Consider the following 20399-nt stretch of genomic DNA (forward strand, 5'->3'; position numbering starts at 1 on the left):
TATAAACCTTAGAAGTGTAAATTCTTAAATAAAGAATCCTTTCAAAAATGGTTATAATGACAAAAATAAGTCAAATTAACAATTACAGTTCAATCTTAAAAATTACTTGAATATTTATCAAAGTAAATCCAACATCTTTAGTTCAAAGCTAACTAGATCTTTACTGACTTTTAAAACCATAAATCATATTTTACCTGGGGATGTACTTATTCATGATAGCATAAAAGCAGTTGTATAAATCGCTCCGTGGCAGTTGAAGATGCACCAATGGTTTCAGTAGATGTATCCAGCTAAGGGATGTGCTATATTTTATATTCCGTGATTTACAATAAAAGGTAATTACAGATTCAATATCCAGAAGTAACTGTGCTGCCTTTTCCTCTGGCACTGAAAGCTGGTCTAGAAAATAAGTGTCAAAATAAAGTTACCAAGGACCTGTTGGAGACTCAGCGGCTAGTATTCCATTTGTTCACAAATGCACAGTATCATGTGAGGCAATTTAGAGCATGACAAAGGCAAAGTAAAATTACAGGAGAGTACTAGTCCTCATACTTACTTAATAACCATTGGTTCATGGATCGAAACTCCAAGCAGGGAAAAAAACAGGCAAAGCTCTTATAATCTTCTTTTAAACTTAAAGCAAGATAGTTGTTCAAAGAAAAGAAAACTAAGAGAAACAATCAGTTTCACTTTTGTGTTTTCTTATCTAGGGAAAAGAAGACTTCTGAATATAATTTACTAGACATCAGTACTTACTAATACTTGACCTATATTTATAAGAACAGCCTATCTGAGCCACACATGGTGGTGCACCCCTTTAATCCTCGCAGCTCGGAAGGCTGAGGCAGGAGGATTGAAAGTTCAAAGCCAGCCTCAGCAACTGAGCGAGACCCTAAGAAACTCAGGAAGACTCCATCCCTAAATAAAATGTATTTTTTAAAAAGGGCTGCAGATGTGGCTCAGTGGTTAAGTGCCTGTGGGTTCAATCCCCAGTACCAAAAAAAAAAAAGAATGGCCAATCTGAAGCAAAGTGATAGGCAAAAATATGAATAACTCATGTTGCTGGAAGGCAAAAAAGTGTCTTCGAGACAACCAATTGTCATCTAACCCACAATCAGCAGCTGCCACTATAACTTTGGCAAGAGGAGTGAAAGGGATCCACCACCAAATTCCCTTTCTTTTTGCCTGTTTTGTAGGTTTATACTCTAAACATGTATAAATATAAAACTGTCTATAAATTCCTTTATTGACAGCTCCCACACAGGATAAGCACAAATACTATTTCAAACTAAATATGAACAAATCTATAACAGAATCAATAAAATCAAAGTCATCTCATTAACATATGATACATCATGTGCTGCCCTCATATCATAGATCCAAATTCCCTTCCTTTTGCCCATTCCACCAATGACATTTCTGTATAGTTAGAACACAGAAGCCTATTTAACCAATAAGTAAACTAAAATATGATGGAAAGAGGAATGAAAGATTCTAGATGAATTAGAAAAGAGAAGTATAAACTAAATTAACAATCTATATTGTGAATTAAACAGGATTGAAAACTTATTCACCCATGATTTATAACAGGTTTTGTACAGCAGATCATGATCTATGATTTATAGATAAACTTTTAGAACATAGTCCCTTTGGACTGTATACAATCATACAGATCTTTAATTATACAAAAACCAAGTTCAAAACTGCAACATAAGTGTATATGAAAAATAGAACAAACAATGTAAAAGAAACAGCAAAAAGTAGGCTCTTTTTCTTAAAATTATTAAATAATATTTCATAAGAATTTTAAAAAATCTAAAACTATTCATAAGACCTTTAAACATATAACATATCCCATATTATAACAAGATAAAAAATTCGCTAATTGAAAATAATCTTAAACTTACCAATAAACTCTAAGCAATCTTTATGAATAGTGTTCTGTTCTGGAAGGTCTAAAATACCATCCCATGATGCCAAACTATCACCTTTTCCCGCGACATTCAAAGCAATCTGGAAAAAGATTTTAAAAAGCAACAACTAGCTTCATATGTTATGAAAACATGCTCCAATCATAAAAGTCCTGAATTTAGAAATAATAACAAAGATTGAAAAATAAAGTTTCTGAACCCGCAGTCACATCACAACAAACCAACAATTACTTTAAATCCTCCTGCTTTAGATTTTACTACTTCATGTTCAGTCAGTAAATAGAACGAGTTACACACAATAAATATTTACATATATGACAATTTTAAACAATCATCTATGTCACTTTTTTAAAATGTAAAAACCAGAATGTAATACTGGCGAAGAAAAAGTTCACCTGTGCAATACACAATAAAAATTATACAGAACAGCAGGACATAACAGCACAAACCTATAATCCCAGCAGCTTGGGAGACTGATGCAGGAGGAACACAAGTTCAAAGTCAGCCTCAGCAACTTAGTCAGGCCCTGAGCACCTTAGCAAGACTCTGTCTCTAAATAAAATATAAAAAAGGGCTGGGGATGTGGCTCAGTGGTTAAGCACCCCAGGGTTCAGACTTTCATATTAAAAGCATTTAGTTGCTAATAAGGATTTGTTTTAAAATAATTCAGTAGGAAGTTCCTCAAAACACCAGGAATGGCCAGGAGTAGTGGTGTACACCTGTAATCCCAGCGGCTCAGGAGGCTGAGGCAGGAAGATCCCATGTTCAAAGCCAACCTCAGCAAAGGCGAGGCGCTAAGCAACTCAATGAGACCCTATCTCTAAATAAAATAGAAAATAGGGCTGGGGATGTGGCTCAGTGGCAACGTGCCCCTGAGTTCACTCCCCAATACCAAAAAAAAAACAAAAAAAACAACCCACCAGGAATGGAACCACCATATGACCCAGTTATACCACTCCTCAATATTTGTCCTAAAGAATTAAAATCACCATACTATAGTAATACCTGCATACCCATGATTATAGCAGTACAATTCACAATAGCCAAATCATGGAACCTGCCTAGATCATTCATTCAATGAATGAATGGATCAAAAAATGTGGTATATATATACATAATGAAGTATTCAGTCATAAAGAGGAAATTATGTCATTTGCAGGAAAATGGATGGAATCTGAGAGCATTATGTTAAACAAAACTTAGAAAGTCAAGGGTCCCGTTTTCTCTCATATGTGAAAGGTAGAGAGTAAAAAGGAAAAAAAAAGTTGGGGGATCTTTCATGAAAATCAAAGGGAGATTAGTTGAGAAAAAGGGATCATGGGGAGGGTGGTGTGTCAAGAAAAGGGAAATTATGGGGAACAATATTGATGAAATTATATTGTTATATCACATGCATGTATGAATATGTATAGTAATACTGCAACAATTAAAAAACATGAGAAAAAAACGATCCAGTGGATGGGATGGGGAGGAAAGAATGGAGGTACTAATCAAACAAGACAGGTCAAATATTTGTAACAATGAAAGTTGGGTTATGGGTACATAGGGGTTCATTATACAAGTCTCCATACTTTTGAATGTGTCTAAATTTCTATAATAAAACATTCAGGGGGCTGAAGTTGTGGCTCAGTGGTAAAGCGCTTGCCTAGCATGTGTGAGACACTGGGTTCGATTCTCAGCACCGCATATAAACAAATAAAGGTCTATTGACAACTAAAAATTAAAAAATAAACATTCAAAAAAATGCTTTGTAAAGTTAAAATTCCATTTCTGTTTAAGTATATATGTTCACAGGAGAAAAAAAGACAAAGGTATAAACTTAGATATTATGGGTTTTACCTGTAAGAAGTAGGTAAAAGATGATTTGTTTTTTAGTTTTTTTTTTTTTTTTAGTTTTTGATAGACCTTTATTTTATTTATTTATATGCAGTGCTGAGAATCGAACCCAGTGCCTCACACATGCCAGGCAAGTGCACTACTGCTGAGCCATAGCCCCAGCCCAAAAGATGATTTATATTTTATCTTTAGTTCTTATTGTTATGGCTTAGATATTAGGTGTCCTCCCAAAGCTCATGTATGAGAGAACACAAGAAAGTTAGAGGTGAAATGACTGGTTTATAAGTCTTGACATAATCCATGCATTAATTCCCTGATAGAGGTTAACTGAGTGATAACTGCAGGCAGTCAGGGTGTGGCTGGAATAGGTGAGTCACTGTGAACATGCGTTTGGGGTATACATTTTGTCTGTGGTAAGGGGAATCTCTCTCTCTCTCTCTCTCTCTCTCTCTTGCTTCTTGGTGCCAAGTTCCCAGCTGCGTTCCTCCTCCACAGCCCTCAACCATGATGTTCTGCCTTACCAAAGGCACAAAGCAATGGAATGGACTGTCTATGGACTGAGACCTCTAAAAAGGTGAGTGACAAACTTTTCCTCCTCTAGAACTGTTCTTTTCAGGTCTTTTGGGAACAGCAAAAAAGCTGATTGAGACTATTTCCACAAACATATAACAAATAATTAATTCAGAAATTGAAATAATTCAGAAATTATCAGTTGAAAAGCAAAGAAAAATCTATAACTCAACAACCAGAGGCATATTCCCTTTTTTAAAAAACACAGTTTGGATCATTCCATTTATGCTGTCATATTTCCTATATTTTTCATCAGTTGTATCTCCCCATTTAATGTCTTCATATACACCATTTCTAGTGGTTAAAAAAATACCTTCTAAAACCTAAATACTATTATTTAAAAAAAAAAAAAAAGCAAACATTATTGAAACACATTTTAACTACAGCCTGCTCATAAAACAAAGCCTTTTCAGAGACTTTATTTTTTTCAAAAGAAAATATTTTTTGTTGTGTACAATGAATTAAAATGCATTCTGCTGTCATATATACCTAATTAAAATTAATTAATTAATTTTTAAAAATCAGAAAAAGAAAATAATTTTTGTTGTTGCTATTGTTGTGGTAGTACTGGGGATTGCATCCAGGGATACCCTACAACCGATCTACATTTCCAGTACCTTTTCTCTTCTTCTATTTCTTTAGTCAGGGTCTCACAAGGTTACCAAAGCTAACCTCAAACTTGTAATCCTCCTGCCACAGCCTGGGATTATAGGAATGTGCCACCATGCCTGGCTTGAAAATAATTTTTTAAAAATATTATTTGTAAGCGCTAGGGACGTAGCTCAGCGCTAGAACATTTTCCATGAGGTCCTGGGTTTGATCAACAGCAATACAAATATATATATATATTTTTTTAAAGTAATTACATTTTATACATTTTAGTTTCCAGTTACCTTCCAGACTTTGGCCCTTAGTTCAGCAGGCAGTGGTCTCCCCTGAATTATATTTCTCAAAGTTTCAAGATCACAGCCTCCTGCTTCCAGAGCTTCTTCAAGATCCCGTTCCCTAAAAAACAAGTCCTATTTATTAAGATAAATTTTAATTCATATTTTTCTTTTTCAATATTCATTTACAAACATGGCCTATTAAAGAAAACAATATTCTCAGCAGCCAAACTATAATATCAAGGCATACACAGCATTCACACATTCTGTTTTCTTGAACATGAATTTCAGATTTTATATAGTCAATCTGCTTTTATTTTGCACTTTGTTTTAGTAAGTTTAGTTATCTGTGTTACTAGATTAAAGAAAATTTTAAATTGAAGATGGTGCAAGCAGACTCACATCACTGTGGAAACACAGTAATGTCTACTACTTACCAAAAATAATGGTAGTAGTAATGACTACTGCTTGATAAGATTTCACTATGCGCCAGGGATGGCTCTAAACATTTTATATGTGTCCCTTTTTTAATATATATATTTTTAGTTGTGGTTGGACAAAATACCTTTATTTTATATATTTATTTTTATGTGGTGCCGAGAATTGAACCCAGTGCCTCACACATGCTAGTGCTCTACCACTGAGCTACAACACCAGCCCTATGTGTCCTTTTTTAATCTTCATAATGAAGAGTTAGGAGATACATCATTGGCCTCAGTTACAAATGCAAAATTTGAGGCAAAGAAGGCTTACATACATTTATAAGAAAAATGAAGTAATCATCCTATGATATAAAAAAAAAATCACTATTCTTTCAAGTATTTAATGTATTATAGTTATAGTTACATGTCTAATTAGTAGTAGAGCCAAGATCTAGATTTTAATGATCAGGTTCCTGAATTCTTGTTCTTAACATTATGCTAAATAGTGGTAAGGAGAAAACAAAATCTGTCAAGAATTAAAAACACTGCAATCTGAGACTATTTAGTACATAACTATATTGATGTCATTACTTGAACAGTGCCTGACCTATGATAAGTACTCAATAAATATCAGAGGAACAAAATGGGCTTTAGTGATATACATTAAAGCAAAACAACAGAACTGTATTATCATGTAAATTATGAAGCAAACGTCAAGTGATTATGTTCAGTCTACTACACTTAAGGAGAAACTATGAAATCAATTTTATTTCCACTTCTACGTGGTTAAGATAATTTAAAAAGCTTTCACAAAGGTATGAATTATTATTTTTTAACTAGAAAATAACCAATGAAATTAATTCCCTAGGCATTTTCAAAAGCTGAGGTTTCAGTCATTGTTTACATTGTTTATTATACATTATGTTAAAAATCTGTACAAATTTTTTAAAATTTCAAAACTCATCCAGATGATTTCTATCACTCTGTGAAGCAGCCTAAAAGGCAGATCATACCACTGGGATCAGAAAATCAGGATTCTGTCTCATTTTTGTGGTTTAAAAAAAAACAATAAAACAAATCACTCCCATTGCTCATTCTCTCAATAATATAAACCTCACCTATTGATAAGATTCTAAGAATATTAGTTTATATTCTAAGAACATAAATTTAAGAGTATAAACTTATAAAGTGTTATTCTCTCAAGGAGTTAAATGAAAATGTTATGACTTAGGATCATAATTGACAGAAAACCACTGATGGAATGTGAAAGGTTCTTTAACAAAGTTACTACAAGTTCATATGAACAAGGTAACTAGTAATGACATAAGAAACATTTTGGTAATTATGGTCACCAAAATATTGGAAGGAAAAGGGAGGGAACGAGATTTTTAAGTCTACTGTTCAAAGTGCAGGCCTATGGTTGGTTTATAAATTCTGGGGTTTGTTAACCCAAATGTACAAAACAGCTTATTTAGACAAGCCAGGTGTAGCAGCATATGCCTGCAATCCAGGAGACTCAGCAGGTTGAGAAAAGAGGATCAAAAGTATGCCTGAATAACTTAGTGAGAACTTGTCTCAAAATAGAAAAAAAGGCAGGGTGGTGGGGGTTGGAGGGATGCACTGAGACTATAACTCAGTGGTAAAGTATCCCCGGGTTCAATATTTGATACTGGAAAAAATAAAAAACCTGAAGGACAGTATAACTGTGAAAGAAAAACTTAATGGCATCTTTGGTGAACAAATACCATTTATTTAAATGGTCAAATGTGTAAATAAATGAGGAACTGAAAATACTACTTAATGAAATGAAATTCTTTTACCAAATAAATGAACTAGAATGTTTCCATTTTTCAGGACAAAAACCTTCTTTTGGTGGGGGAGAGGGGGGTTTACTGGGGATTGAACTCGGGGCACTCAATCACTGTGCACATTCCCAGTCCTATTTTGAATTTTATTTAGCAACAGGTTCTCCCTGAGTTGTTGCTGGGCTCATTTTCTTTTTTAAGTACTCTGGCAAATCTCTTACTATTTCAAACAACAAAACTAGTATTTAGGGGCAAAATGCTTGATCCTGAAAGCTACTTTTAAAATCCAAAAATGTACCTCTCTGTTCATACAGCTTTCACTGGAGTCTATGGTGTTGTCCCCCAAGAAAACAAACTGGTCTCCAACAGTACAACCATGAGCAAGAACTGTGGAGACCAGAAAATGGTACACTGAAAGTAATAAAAAACACTTCTGACAAACCTAAAAAATTAAAAAATAACATTATCTTCTGAACAAAGTAAAGGTTCAGTTTTAAGACCTTTAACATTATGAATTGTGTTTGCAAAAGTAGTAAAGAGCTCAAATTATGAGGTTAAATAATTCGTAGAAAGATAAAGCAGAGATACAAACTCTAGCACCTGAGTGAGACTTGTCTCAAAATAAAAACAAAAAGAAGCTGGGGATATAGCTCAGTGGTGAAGCACCTCTGGGTTCAATCCCCAAAACAAAACAAAACAAAAAAACCAACCAAACAAAACTAATTATACATGTTGTATTCCTAAAATTAAAAGCTAAAAAAGTTACAGAAAATCTCCCACTAGGAACCTTTTTCTAAATCATTTTCTAAAAACTTCTTTTAGAAAATAGTATTCTAAAAATTTCTTTTTCCCATAATTTCAAAATTTACATAAATTGCTTGTTTGTATACACTCTCCCTGAACAACAGATGAAAACAAGACACTGTCCATCTTATAGGATCAATTAATGCTTAAATAAATAAATTTCTGAACACAAAACACTGAGTGCAGCATTTGACCACATAATAATTCTTCAAACCATGAATGCTATTACTCTTGTTATGACTAAACAATAGCCAACTTTTAAAACTCATTTTTATCATAATCATTCTAGAGAATTCAATATATAATATGAAATAAAAAACCAACTGTAATTCCACAACTGTAAGATAAACTGTTAATATTCTGCAAATTATTTTTTAGCTCTTCATATATATCTGTGTATGTGTGTGTTTGTGTGCATACACAGACATATATAAGCTAAAACTTAATAATAGTAAAAATACTATTTTATACACTTCAGGTTTCACTTTTATCCATCAAAACAAAAACAAAATCATGAAAGATACTACCCAGAGAAACAAAATGGGAAGGAGACTTTCACTTCTCACAAGGCATCAGTCAGTATACCTTGTGTATACTTATTTATTATATTTGAATGGTCTGTGTAATTTAAATATTGATGGATTTCTTTTAAACATTTATATACTTTAATTCAGCAATAACTGAGAATAAGTAAAATGATTTAGCTAGAACCATGTTCAAAGCAGTCATTTTGCTTTATTTATTTATTTATTTATTTATTTGGGTTGGGGGGCATGTCAAGGATTGAACTCAAGGGTGCTCAACCGTTGAGCCACATCCCCAGCCCTATTTTGTATTTTATTTAGAGACAGGGTCTCACTGAGTTGCTTAGCACCTCACAGTTGCTGAGGCTGGTTTTTAACTCTCAATCCTCCTGCCTCAGCCTCCTGAGCCACTGGGATTACAGGTATGCTCCACTGCACCTGGCTCAAAGCAGTATTTTTAAAACCACAATGTGTATCCATTAAAAAAGAAAAAGAATTTATTTTAATCATATGGCATTTTAAGCAATAAATTGAAATACTGAGAAACAAGACATGGAAAAAAATTTTAAAATTAAAGACATATCAAACAAATAGAAAAAGTCCACTATTCCCAATCACTCTTTCCCACACAAACTAGGAAGGAAATTTTTAAAGCATTTATTTATAGTGGTATTTTTATTGGAGAGTTTTGCCTTTTAGTAGTTGGGGAAGGTGGCTATCTGTACTCTCTAAAATGAACAAATGTAGTAAATTTGCAAGGAATAAGAGCAAATTTGCAAGTAGTAAGAATTCTCACCCCAAACATGTATTTCTTTCCTTAAAGCATTAAGTAACTAGAACTTAGGAAAGGATACTATATATAATATTAAGATATTAAGGATAGTATACACATATAGGATACTATAAACATTAAGAAAGGATATTATACATATATTAAGGAAACAATATACTATTTTATATATTTTTATTTTAATTCTCCAATAATGAATATTAATTAAAAGTGTAAACAAGATAAAAGAGTTAAATCAATAGCTAACAGCAAGCTGTCTTCTAAATATTTACAAACATGATAAACTTGGAAGTTTAAAAATGTACAAGTATTTGACTCAATTTTTGAGCAAGGAAAACTAATTCTGGATAAAGTTAAGGGTAAAGGTGAAGGGGTGGCATGGAATGGTTAGAAGAGCTCTTACAGGGCTTCATTTATGTCTTCAGTCTGTATCCCACCGCCTCACTAAGACTTTAGGCAGTCTTGACATATCCTCAGCTTCTTCATGCCTTGGTCTTTGTGTCACATTCAGGAAGCTGTAAATTCCTGGCATAAGGTTAATCTAACCAGTTCTGCCTTCTTTGTTCCTATACTTTATGAATGCAGACTTCCAGGAAATAAGAAAAAATTTATGATACTACCATGAATTCATCTCTTTTAGGTATCAATACTGCCTGAAATATCTCTTGAATTCATCATTTTCTTTACACCCTTTACCCAGCCACTTTACCTCAGGTCACTTTATTTCTGACTTCCTTTATTTCAAGAACTGAGGATGTCCTTTTTCTGACTTCAAAGAGAAAATACAGGCCAGCAGGCTTCTCTTTCCTTTGATCTCACCCCCCCCCCAAAAAAAAACCAAACATAAGCTCAGTCATTCTGACAACTGCTTTCCAATATTCACAGGAGCAAGGTGTCCTTTTCCTATTCTAAGACTGGTAACTTTAGCTGGCTCTTATCTTCCCCCCAAATTCCCTTGGAGTCATGTGCCATCAATTGTCACCTCTTTACTATTTTCCATTTCTCTTTCTCTGCAGGCTTTCCTCTGAATCAGTATGTTCAAGTATCACCACTATGAACAAAATCAACAACTACAACCAAAAAAAATCCAAACTTTCCCTTTGCATCCAGCCACCAAACCTCTGACCATCTCTTTCACAACAGAGCTTTTTGAAAGAATTCTTATGCCATCTTTTCTACCTCATCTTACATCCACCTCCTCACTCTCCTGCCTACTCCATCATTTCTTATCCCTTTTTGATATCTACCACTCCATAGGAACCCCTCTCCCTATCATCCCCAATCTTCCTTCATAATAATCAATCTAAAACACTTAAGTAGGATGTTTTCTGAAATGGAAAACAAATGTTTAATTCACCTAGCCTCAGTCTATCAACTAAACTAAGACAACTTCACTAGTTCTAAAATTCTTAAAATCAAATCTTTTTTCTGTAATTATAAAAAAATGAAAGATTATAGTAATAGTTCAAAAGGACCACTTAGAACCTATAATATATATAATCACCCTAAACTTAAAATCAGAAATATAGAGAAAACAATTAGCTGGGCAAGGAGGTGCACATCTGTAATTCTAGCAACTTAGAAGGCTAAGGCAAGAGGATTGCAAGCCAGCCTCAGCAACTTAGATCTTGTCACAAAATAAAAAATAATTTAAAAAGAGGGGATATAACACAGTGGTAAAACACACCTGGATTCAATCTCTAATACTGAAGGAAGGAGAGAAGGAAGGGCAGACAGATGGATTCAATTGCCAATTTTTTTTTTTTTTTTTTTTTGATATAGTGTCTTACAAGTAGAGTAGAGTAAAGGGAGAAGAGGAGGAGAAAGAAAAAAGACACAGGACTAAAATGAAGCAAACTGAATTCCATTCATGTATGCTTATGTCAAGGTGAACCCAACCATTATGTATGACTATAATGTACTAATAAAAGTATTTAAAAGTACAGTGTCTTGGAGTGATCAGAATCCAAGACAGATTGTTTTCTTAAAACAGAAATACAAATGGGGCTGGGGTTGTGGCTCAGTGGTAGAGTACTCGCATCGCACGTGAGAGACCCTGGGTTCGATCCTCAGCACCACATAAAAATAAATAAACAAAATAAAGATATTGTGTCAATGTATAACTAAAAAAAATTTAAAAAAATAGAAATACAAAAGGTGCATTACTGGGATATCAGTAATCTCCCAAAGTCTGCTACGTAAACATCTTAAATATGTTATTTCTGTTTATATTGTTCAAACCTTAGTCTGCCAACAGTATTAAATACAGCCAAGTGGGGGAAAAAATGGACATAGAAATCTTCACTGAAACTATTTCTAGTGCTAAAAAATACAGAGTAATATAGCCTGTGATGATTATTCTCCTTGCGTGAAATATTTCCACCTTTATGTACTCAAGAGTTTTCTACACATGACCTACTCCCCTTAAAAAAACTCATTTTTCTTTCCTTCCTTCTCTTTACAGTTCAACTCAATGAAAATAGTAATTTCCAAACATCTCCACTTACTCTCTCCTCATTCACTGAAAATCTCTACCATTCTCCTAAATTGCTCCAAGAATTCATTAGACATCAATCAGAGTCTTCGTCCTCTTTACAAAACTCTACAAAGTTTTACTTTCTTCTTAAAACCTTTTCCTTCAAGTGCTTGGGTTGTAACTCAGTGGTAGAGCATCTGCCTAGCATGTGTGAGGCACTGGGTTCGATTCTCAGCACCGCATATAAATAAATATAATAAAGGCCCATCAACAACTAAAAAATTTAAAAAACCTTTTCCTTCAGATTCTCCTCTATCTTCCTAACCCATAGTCCAAATTATTTTCTTCCCTAACATAAACATTATTTTATTCAAATCTTCAGTAAATACGTATTGAGCACCTACTACATATACACTTGCCACTACATGAGGCATTGGGAATGTAGCAGTAAACAAAATGTTCACACTCTCATGTGGTTGGGATGCTAGCCAGTTATTCCAAGGTTCTAGCCCAAGTACTATTCTTATATATATAATGTCACACAGAGGTGGGAGCAGGTCTTTCTGGAATGCAGTTCACTCAGATTTGTTTGGAACGTAAACCATTGTGAGCGTGGAGATATATATATATACACATATATATATATATCATAACCAGATACAAGTCTCTGACCAATTACTCAAAATTCTAAAAATGACCAATCAACTAGCTGCAAGCACTAGCAAAATAGGTGACAGTCAGTATGCAGTGGCAAGCTGCACATATAGAGTTGTGGTTTCATGGCTTAATTTGTGTCCCCCACATTTCAGGATATTTTTTAATGCCCAGGTCATGAGACATCAAAGCTTTATCTGAACTTATTCTGCTACTACTGTTAGCACCCTGCTACAAATTACTACCATATCCAAACGCCTTAATTAGTCCCTGAATATTTTGTGACATTGTTAGAACTGAAAATAGGACAACTTTGTCACAGATTTATTTGTAAAGTAGATATGGGTGAAGTCAAATCTCAGTACTATGTAACTTGTTATTTTTATTTTTTAAATACTTATTTTTTAGTTGGAGGTGGACACAATATCTTTATTTCATTTTTATGTGGTGCTGAGGATCGAACCCAGTGCCTCACCCATGCTAGGCGAGCACTCTACCACTGAGCCACAACCCCAGCCTGTTATTTTTAAATACCAATCTCAAACCATTAAAACTTCCTAAGCATTTCAAAATATAGTATGATAGCACATTCAGAAAAGATCTTGACAACTTTTGAGAGTGTTATTTAATTGCAAAAACTTAATTCTTTTGAGAGTGTTATTACTGCAAAATACTAAACTTACCTGGATTTGTGTCAAAATCAGGTACAACTACTACAGGTATTTCATTAAGATTTATTTGCCTACTTGTTATTTTCCCTTTAAAGAGTTTCTAGCCTTTATTTTTGAATTATAAAAGTAATATATAAATGTTATATCCACCCCACTTCATCAGCTTTAAAAATTTAGTGAGCTTTTATTAAGATCAGATCTGCAAAAGCAGCTTTGGGACATGCCCTTATCAAATAAGATAATCCTCTCCATAATTTCTGTTTTAACCAGGATATTGTGCCAAGTAAAGATGGTAAGAAATTTGGTCCTTTTAGTTTGGCAAACCAAACATGAGAGCTTCAGTACTTCATCACTGTACCAAGATGATTCTTGTACCATAACAATTGTAAACTACTAAAATTAATAACAAAGGGTACAGATGCTTTAAGTTTTTTTCATAGACTTATTTTTTTACCCAAAACCATATAGGTCAAACTGTGGGAATGGTATCAATAGTGTCCCTTCCTCTGCTAAGAAAAAACTCAGGAGCTATTGTCTAAGTTTAAAAAAAAAAAAAAAACAACAAAATAAAAGGTTTGTCAAAACTACATGTACAATTGTACAGTGGATCTGCTATAATACCTTGCCTACAAAATTGTAAAATAATTTCTCCACTAAGAAGCAGTTAACCTCAGAGTGCTCGAAATCCTTGCTTCTTTCATGCTTTCTCAGGATAAAAATTTCTCAACACTGTGTATTCCCATATTATGAAGGGACTGTGGTGCAGCACTTTCTTTTTTTTTCTTCTCTTATACCAGGGATTGAACCAAGGGGCACTTAACCACTGAGCCATATCCCCAGCTCTATTCGTATTTTATTTTGAAATAAGGTCTTGCTAAATTGCTTAGGGCCTTGCTAAAGCTAGCCTCAAACTTGTGACCCTCCTGTCTCAGCCTCCAGAGCCTCTGGGATTATAGATGTGTGCCACTGAACCCGGCACATTGCAGCACTTTAAAAGCACAAAGAAATTTATCCGTTTTTTTAATGTTTTTCCACCAAGACAGTTTATTTGGAAACTAAAAATGGAGCATATCCTTGCCGAAAACAAAGAATGAGATAAAAACAGCAAAAATTGGACAGAAATATTACATATGTCAGTTACAAATTTCCACTTTGTCCAAAGTATAATGATATTAAAAAAACTCACCAATATTCCTCTTCTTGAAAACATCCTTTTGAAATACAAAGGAACAAATGAAGTGACGATGCTTTACAATATCTGGGCAATTCTTTCCAAAAGTACTTTTCCAATGGGAATCGTACTTTGACAAAGAAATACATACTGGGTTTTTTTTTTAAACCTGGACTCCAACCATCAATGAAAATTAATTTGATATAAAAGGACCTCATTTAATTTCTTATTGGTAGCTAAATCTAAACTAAATTAACAAAATAAAGCACAAGAGTTTCTGTTTCTCAATTACCCACTGATATATGAGATGGATACAACATTCTATATGTCACTTTTATAATTCAAAACAAAGGCTAGAAACTTTTTAAAGAGGAAAATAACACAGGAATTATTTTTTTATACATTTTTTAGTTGTAGATGAACACAATACCTTTATTTTGCTTATTTATTTATTTTTATGTGGTGCTGAGGATCGAACCCAGTGCCTCACACATGTAAGGCAGCCACAACCCTAGCCCCAAAGGAATTATTTTTAAAGGAAATTTTAAATTTCTCCAATATCACTAGATAAAAACAACAGAAAAATTACTGAGCTAAAGTAATCTAAAAAGTATAACTGTTTACATGTTCTACATATTACTCTCAAGTCAAAATAAACTAATTTTATTTTAATATATAATAGAAACACACAATATAATAACATTGTTATATATTACATATTTAGGCAACATAAAAATGTCTGTCAATATATTATGTTAAATAAGTATATTTTCTAGATGAAAGTATATAACCATAACATCTGAAGATTAAAAAAAACTAATTTACGTAATTCCTGGCAAGGATATAACATAGTATTATCAACACAAAAGTGAGAAAAAGGTATAGTATATAATGCTATTATATCCTGCCATGAGTCATCAGTCATCCCTTCTCATGGATGCAAGAATGTCAATGAGCTACCAGCTCATACATATCCTTATAGCCTCTAGACACCACAGATACACTCAACAACGCACATTTTTTAAAAATATTTTTTTAGTTGTTGATAGACCTTTATTTATTTATATATGGTGCTGAGAATTGAACCCAATGTCTCACATATGCCAGGCAAGTGCGCTACTGGTGAGCCAAAGCCCCAGCCCCCAACAATGTACATTTTTAATAGTGTTTTCCAAAACACATGATTGAACATATGATTAACATATTTTTACTTGGGCTTTCTCTAAGTGTCTGTTAATATGAAATACACAATATATATGAAATCAACTTTAGAAACAGTACAGGGCTTAGAGGAAGGAGACATAAACTTAACCATCAAATTTTCCACTAATTAGATCTGTCATATGACCATTCTAAGTCTGATATTTAATTTTCCAATAAGGCACTAACCATAATTCCTAACTTAACTTTCTCATTGAGTGGCTGTAAAATCCAAATGAGATAATATATATAAGCATTATATATAAGGGTTAGGTTCTGTATAAAATGTACAGTGTTTGCTTATGTTTCCTTGCTAAAGTTATACTGTAACAACTGGTTTATGTAATAACTACTTTAAATAAGAAAAGAAATATACACTACAACATTTCCACCTAACTATAAAATGCTAAGTCAGCTAAAGGACATGAAAAAGCTAACCTTCAAGAAAAGGGATAAAGACCTGAAATAAATGATTTAATTAGTCAGCATTTTCTTTGTTTGGGTTAAAAGGCGCAGGCAGACCCTTAAAAACTAACATATAATCTATTTTTAGCAAAGAGTTTCTTTTTTTTTTTTTAGCTGTCAATGAACCTTTATTTTATTTATTTATATGCAGTGCTGAGAATGGAACCCAGTGCCTCACACATGCCAAGTGCTCTACCACTGAGCCAGAACCCCAGCCCCAAACACTTTTTTAAGTGACTTTTATTTATTGCTTTTTTTTGCACAAAAAATAATTTGATCTTATTATCAAATTGCTTTCTGTCTGTCTCAATATTAAATAAGTAATTCAAACACTGCCTCTTTACAAACTGTGTACTAAAATCCTATTCTACTTTGCTAGAGCATGTAATTTCCAAAAGCACTGGTATTTAGACATCTTCTGTAGTTACCTTCAAATATCATTCTCAGTGATAAAATGATGAAAAAAAATCTAAGTGTACAAACAAAGCAATAAGATGCAGAGTTCTGGTTTTAAAACTGTTTCAATCTTTTTTCTAAAACCTTACACAGCAGTTTGAACATAACCATTCAGTGAATGTTTGCTGAGCTATGAATGCTTTGCAAACTATTTTGCTTTTTGATACATAAGAAAGGGCATTGTCTTAAAGTAAAATTCACACTTCAGCATTATACAGAAGTGCTTTGTCAAGCATATTTTATCAATTATGTTCAGAAGACTTCTAGTCATAAATTGGATGTCTATTGCAGTGCTCTAGAATTATCTGAATTGCCTCACTAACTTATGTAGGAAATGCACTTGCCCCCTTTCTGCAGTAGGTACATATAGATAAAAATGAATTAACTTAAATACATTTCTTTAATATTCAAAAATCAATGACTAATCCTAACTTGTGAATCATTAAAACATCAATATGAAACAAAATCAGAAGTGACTATTTAAGAAGTACCTCTAAAAACTGTAAAATCTGAATTTATTTAGAATTTAAAATAAATCGTATAAACAAGTCCTCTTCAATTCTCATCTCTGCACGCCCTCTAATTATATGTTACAAAGTCAAACAGCATCACTAACCCCTAATTTAATAAATAATAAGTATATTTTTTCTTCTTTCCCCTTTTTTTGGATTATTTTTCTTATTGTTTGTCTTCAGATCAGGTTCTGCTACACTGCCCCAGCTGCTGGCCTGGAAGTCCTGGGCTTAAGTGATCCTCCTGCCTCAGCCTCCCAAGTAGCCAGGATTATAAACTTGGACCACTGAACCTTGCTTTCCTTCATTGTTTCCCTAAGATAATATCTAGCTTTAACAAGCTGTCAATGTTCTTAAACAAAGGATTCCTTTCTGTTTCATATTAAATGTATTTCTTTATTGACTATATTATGTCTAAAATTGCAATCACCCAGTCCTTTAGTGATATTTTCAATCTTTCCTCACATTTTAATACTTATAAAGCAGGGAGCACTGAGAGTACCATTTACAGAGTGCACAAAACTTTAAAAAGAAGTTATTATTCTTAAAACAATCCTATTCACATCTCAAATTAACAATTGAAGCTTCTTTATAGAACTAATCCTTCAATTTTAAAAAAAGTTTAGCAATAATTTAACATTAAAACAGAACTATGAATTAAAAGTGAATATTGAGTAAATAATAAGTTAAAGAAGTTCAGAATATCAAGTTATGTAATTAAAATCTCTATGCTATCAAACAGTTTACTCTTTGGTTTATGAAGAGTAAGTGTTTTTAACTGTCATATTTTTATTTTAACTTTGTCAGATGGAAAGTTTTCTAAAATGTATCTTATCATCTAACCCAAACTCATCTTAATGATAGGGCTATTCAGCTACAAATATAAGTGTGTAATAATAATATCTATCAAAAATTTTCTAAATTATGGCCTAAGATTATTTTTTTAATATTTATTTTTTAGGTGTAGATGGACACAACACAATGCCTTTATTTTTATGTGGTTCTGAGGATCGAACCTGGGTCCCGCCCATGCTAGACAAGCGCACTACCTCTGAGCCACAATCCCAGCCCCATGACTTAAGATTATTTTAAGGAAATATTTCAAGCAGACAGACTCAGGAAATGAGAACATATGTTCAAATCAAGGCTGGTCTCTTTAATACTACGAAAAATATTACTAATCTTTGAATTGTAACAATTTATCAGTTTAGTTTTATAAATCTAGATTCTCTTAACTTATTTTAATTTTTAAAATTAAATTTAAATTTCAAGCTAACTGTAAACCCTTTTAAAAGGATTTCATCATACTCTTGGAGTTTACATGGCTGGAGTTGCAGAAAGCTAAAGAGCTTAGGAAGTTTCTGATCACCTAGGCTTTCCACAGGAAATGAGCATTATACCAGCACACAATCAGACAATTCACAAAACCACTAAAGTCAGGAAATTCATATGAAATGACACCTTGATATGCTACTACATGAGTACACAAAAATCTGCATTCATTCATGACACATTCATTTAACATTTATTGAATCACCTGCCATCAGTCACTGCCTTGAAAGGTTCACATCTAAAGAGCAATGACAAGTCATGTATTTAGATAAATTACAGTATTACATGTCAGGTGATATAAGTTCCTCTGACGTACTCATGCTGAGATACACATCATTCAGTACCTTGCTAAGTAACCTGATATTTGAACTAGCAGAATTAGTATAACCAGAAGCTAGTCAGAAATACAGCATCTCAGGTCCCAGTCAAAATTTACTGAATCAGAATGTGCATTTTAATAATCCCCTCAGGTAATTTGTTGTACATTTAAATTTGGGGAAGCAGTAATTTAGAATGTAACTGAAAAATCAGTAAATAAGTAATATCAGAGAGTTCATGTACTTTTAGGAACTTCAAGCCCCATCGTGAACCTCTTAAAAAACTATACACAATTTTAACAAGTTCCACTATCTAGTTTCATAGATTAGGAACAAATTGTAAGATACCAATGATAAGAAAGAAAACAGGGAAACCTTACAAAAAGAAGTTTCAAACGTAATGACTATGCTATGTGAAGGTCATTTAAATAGCAACAATCTGCCATATTTTCCTAAAAAGAGAACTGAAGGTCTTACTGTATTACAGTAGCCCAAGAGTAATTGATGTTCTCAAATGTGCCTTCTCTAACTAGATCGGAAATTCCTTGAGGACCAGAACCTAGTTTTATTATTACACACTTATATTTGTAGCTGAATAGCCCTATCATTAAGATGAGTTTGGGTTAGGTGATAAGATACATTTTTAAAAAACTTTCCATCTGACAAAGTTAAAATAAAAACATGACTGTTAAAAACATTTACTCTTCATAAAACAAAGAGTAAACTGTTCCCATTCTATAACAACCCATTTACAATCACTCTAAAAGAAGAGGTTATACGGAACCTATGACTCCCAATCCCAAGGTGTTTCCTGACTATTTAAGTCCACATCTGAGGGACTGGTAAAGGGAGGAAAAAAAAAAAGACAGATCAGAGGGGAATGAAGGTAAAATAGAAATTATAGATCATCATCCCAGGGATCCCCCTTTCATGAAAATAAAATAAGTAAAAAGGAGAAACCACACAAAAAATACACTACCTCTAGAAGAGTATAAACGCTACGGGTAGAAACCATTCACTCCAGATCCCTTGTCTAGAACCAGACACATGCTCACAATTCTAACATAAGAACTTCCCTAAAAAGCTTTAACTCCAGAAACATTTCCTCTCATGACCCTCAACATGAAGCTCACTGAAGCCAACTTATCATACAATCCACTCTTCCAAAACAGCAAACTTCAGGCAATAACCAGCTAGGTCACTTTCTGAAAAAGTTTTGCAACATCTATATCACTGATTTGTTGAAGGTTCCTATACCTGGATAAAAACTTCCTCACTATTTTTCCAGACCTATTTTTCTATAATTTCTCTTCAGCCATTCGGTTTTAGATAGTAATCTTGAAAAAAAGTCATTGTCCTGTCTATACCCTTGTTGTCGTTACTCCAGAGACCTTTCCCATTTTTCTCTCTTTTTTAAAAAATATTTTTTAGTTGTAAGATGGACACAATACCTTTATTTTACTTGCTTGTTTTTATGTGGTGCTGGGGATCTAACCCAGTGCCTCACGCATGCTAAGAAAGCTCTCTACCACTAGCCACAACTCCAGCCCCTCTCATCTTAATCTGAATTTGTACTACC

The 20399-nt window shown here is 33.3% G+C and overlaps 1 protein-coding gene across 2 annotated transcripts in view; it reads right to left on the minus strand.

The window, feature by feature from the left end:
• Tbc1d23 (TBC1 domain family member 23) overlaps window positions 1–20399 on the minus strand; it is a 57457-nt gene that overhangs the window by 35268 nt on the left and 1790 nt on the right. For both annotated transcript variants that reach the window (XM_027943229.2, XM_027943228.2), the window contains exons 2-4: window positions 5231–5342; window positions 1908–2013; window positions 195–399 (exon numbers count right to left, since the gene is read on the minus strand). In XM_027943229.2, the coding sequence (XP_027799030.1) occupies window positions 195–399; window positions 1908–2013; window positions 5231–5342 (423 nt within the window). The remainder of the gene's footprint in view (window positions 1–194; window positions 400–1907; window positions 2014–5230; window positions 5343–20399) is intronic.

Source organism: Marmota flaviventris, chromosome 8 (genome assembly GCF_047511675.1).
Source record: "Marmota flaviventris isolate mMarFla1 chromosome 8, mMarFla1.hap1, whole genome shotgun sequence".
Taxonomy (NCBI): domain Eukaryota; kingdom Metazoa; phylum Chordata; class Mammalia; order Rodentia; family Sciuridae; genus Marmota; species Marmota flaviventris.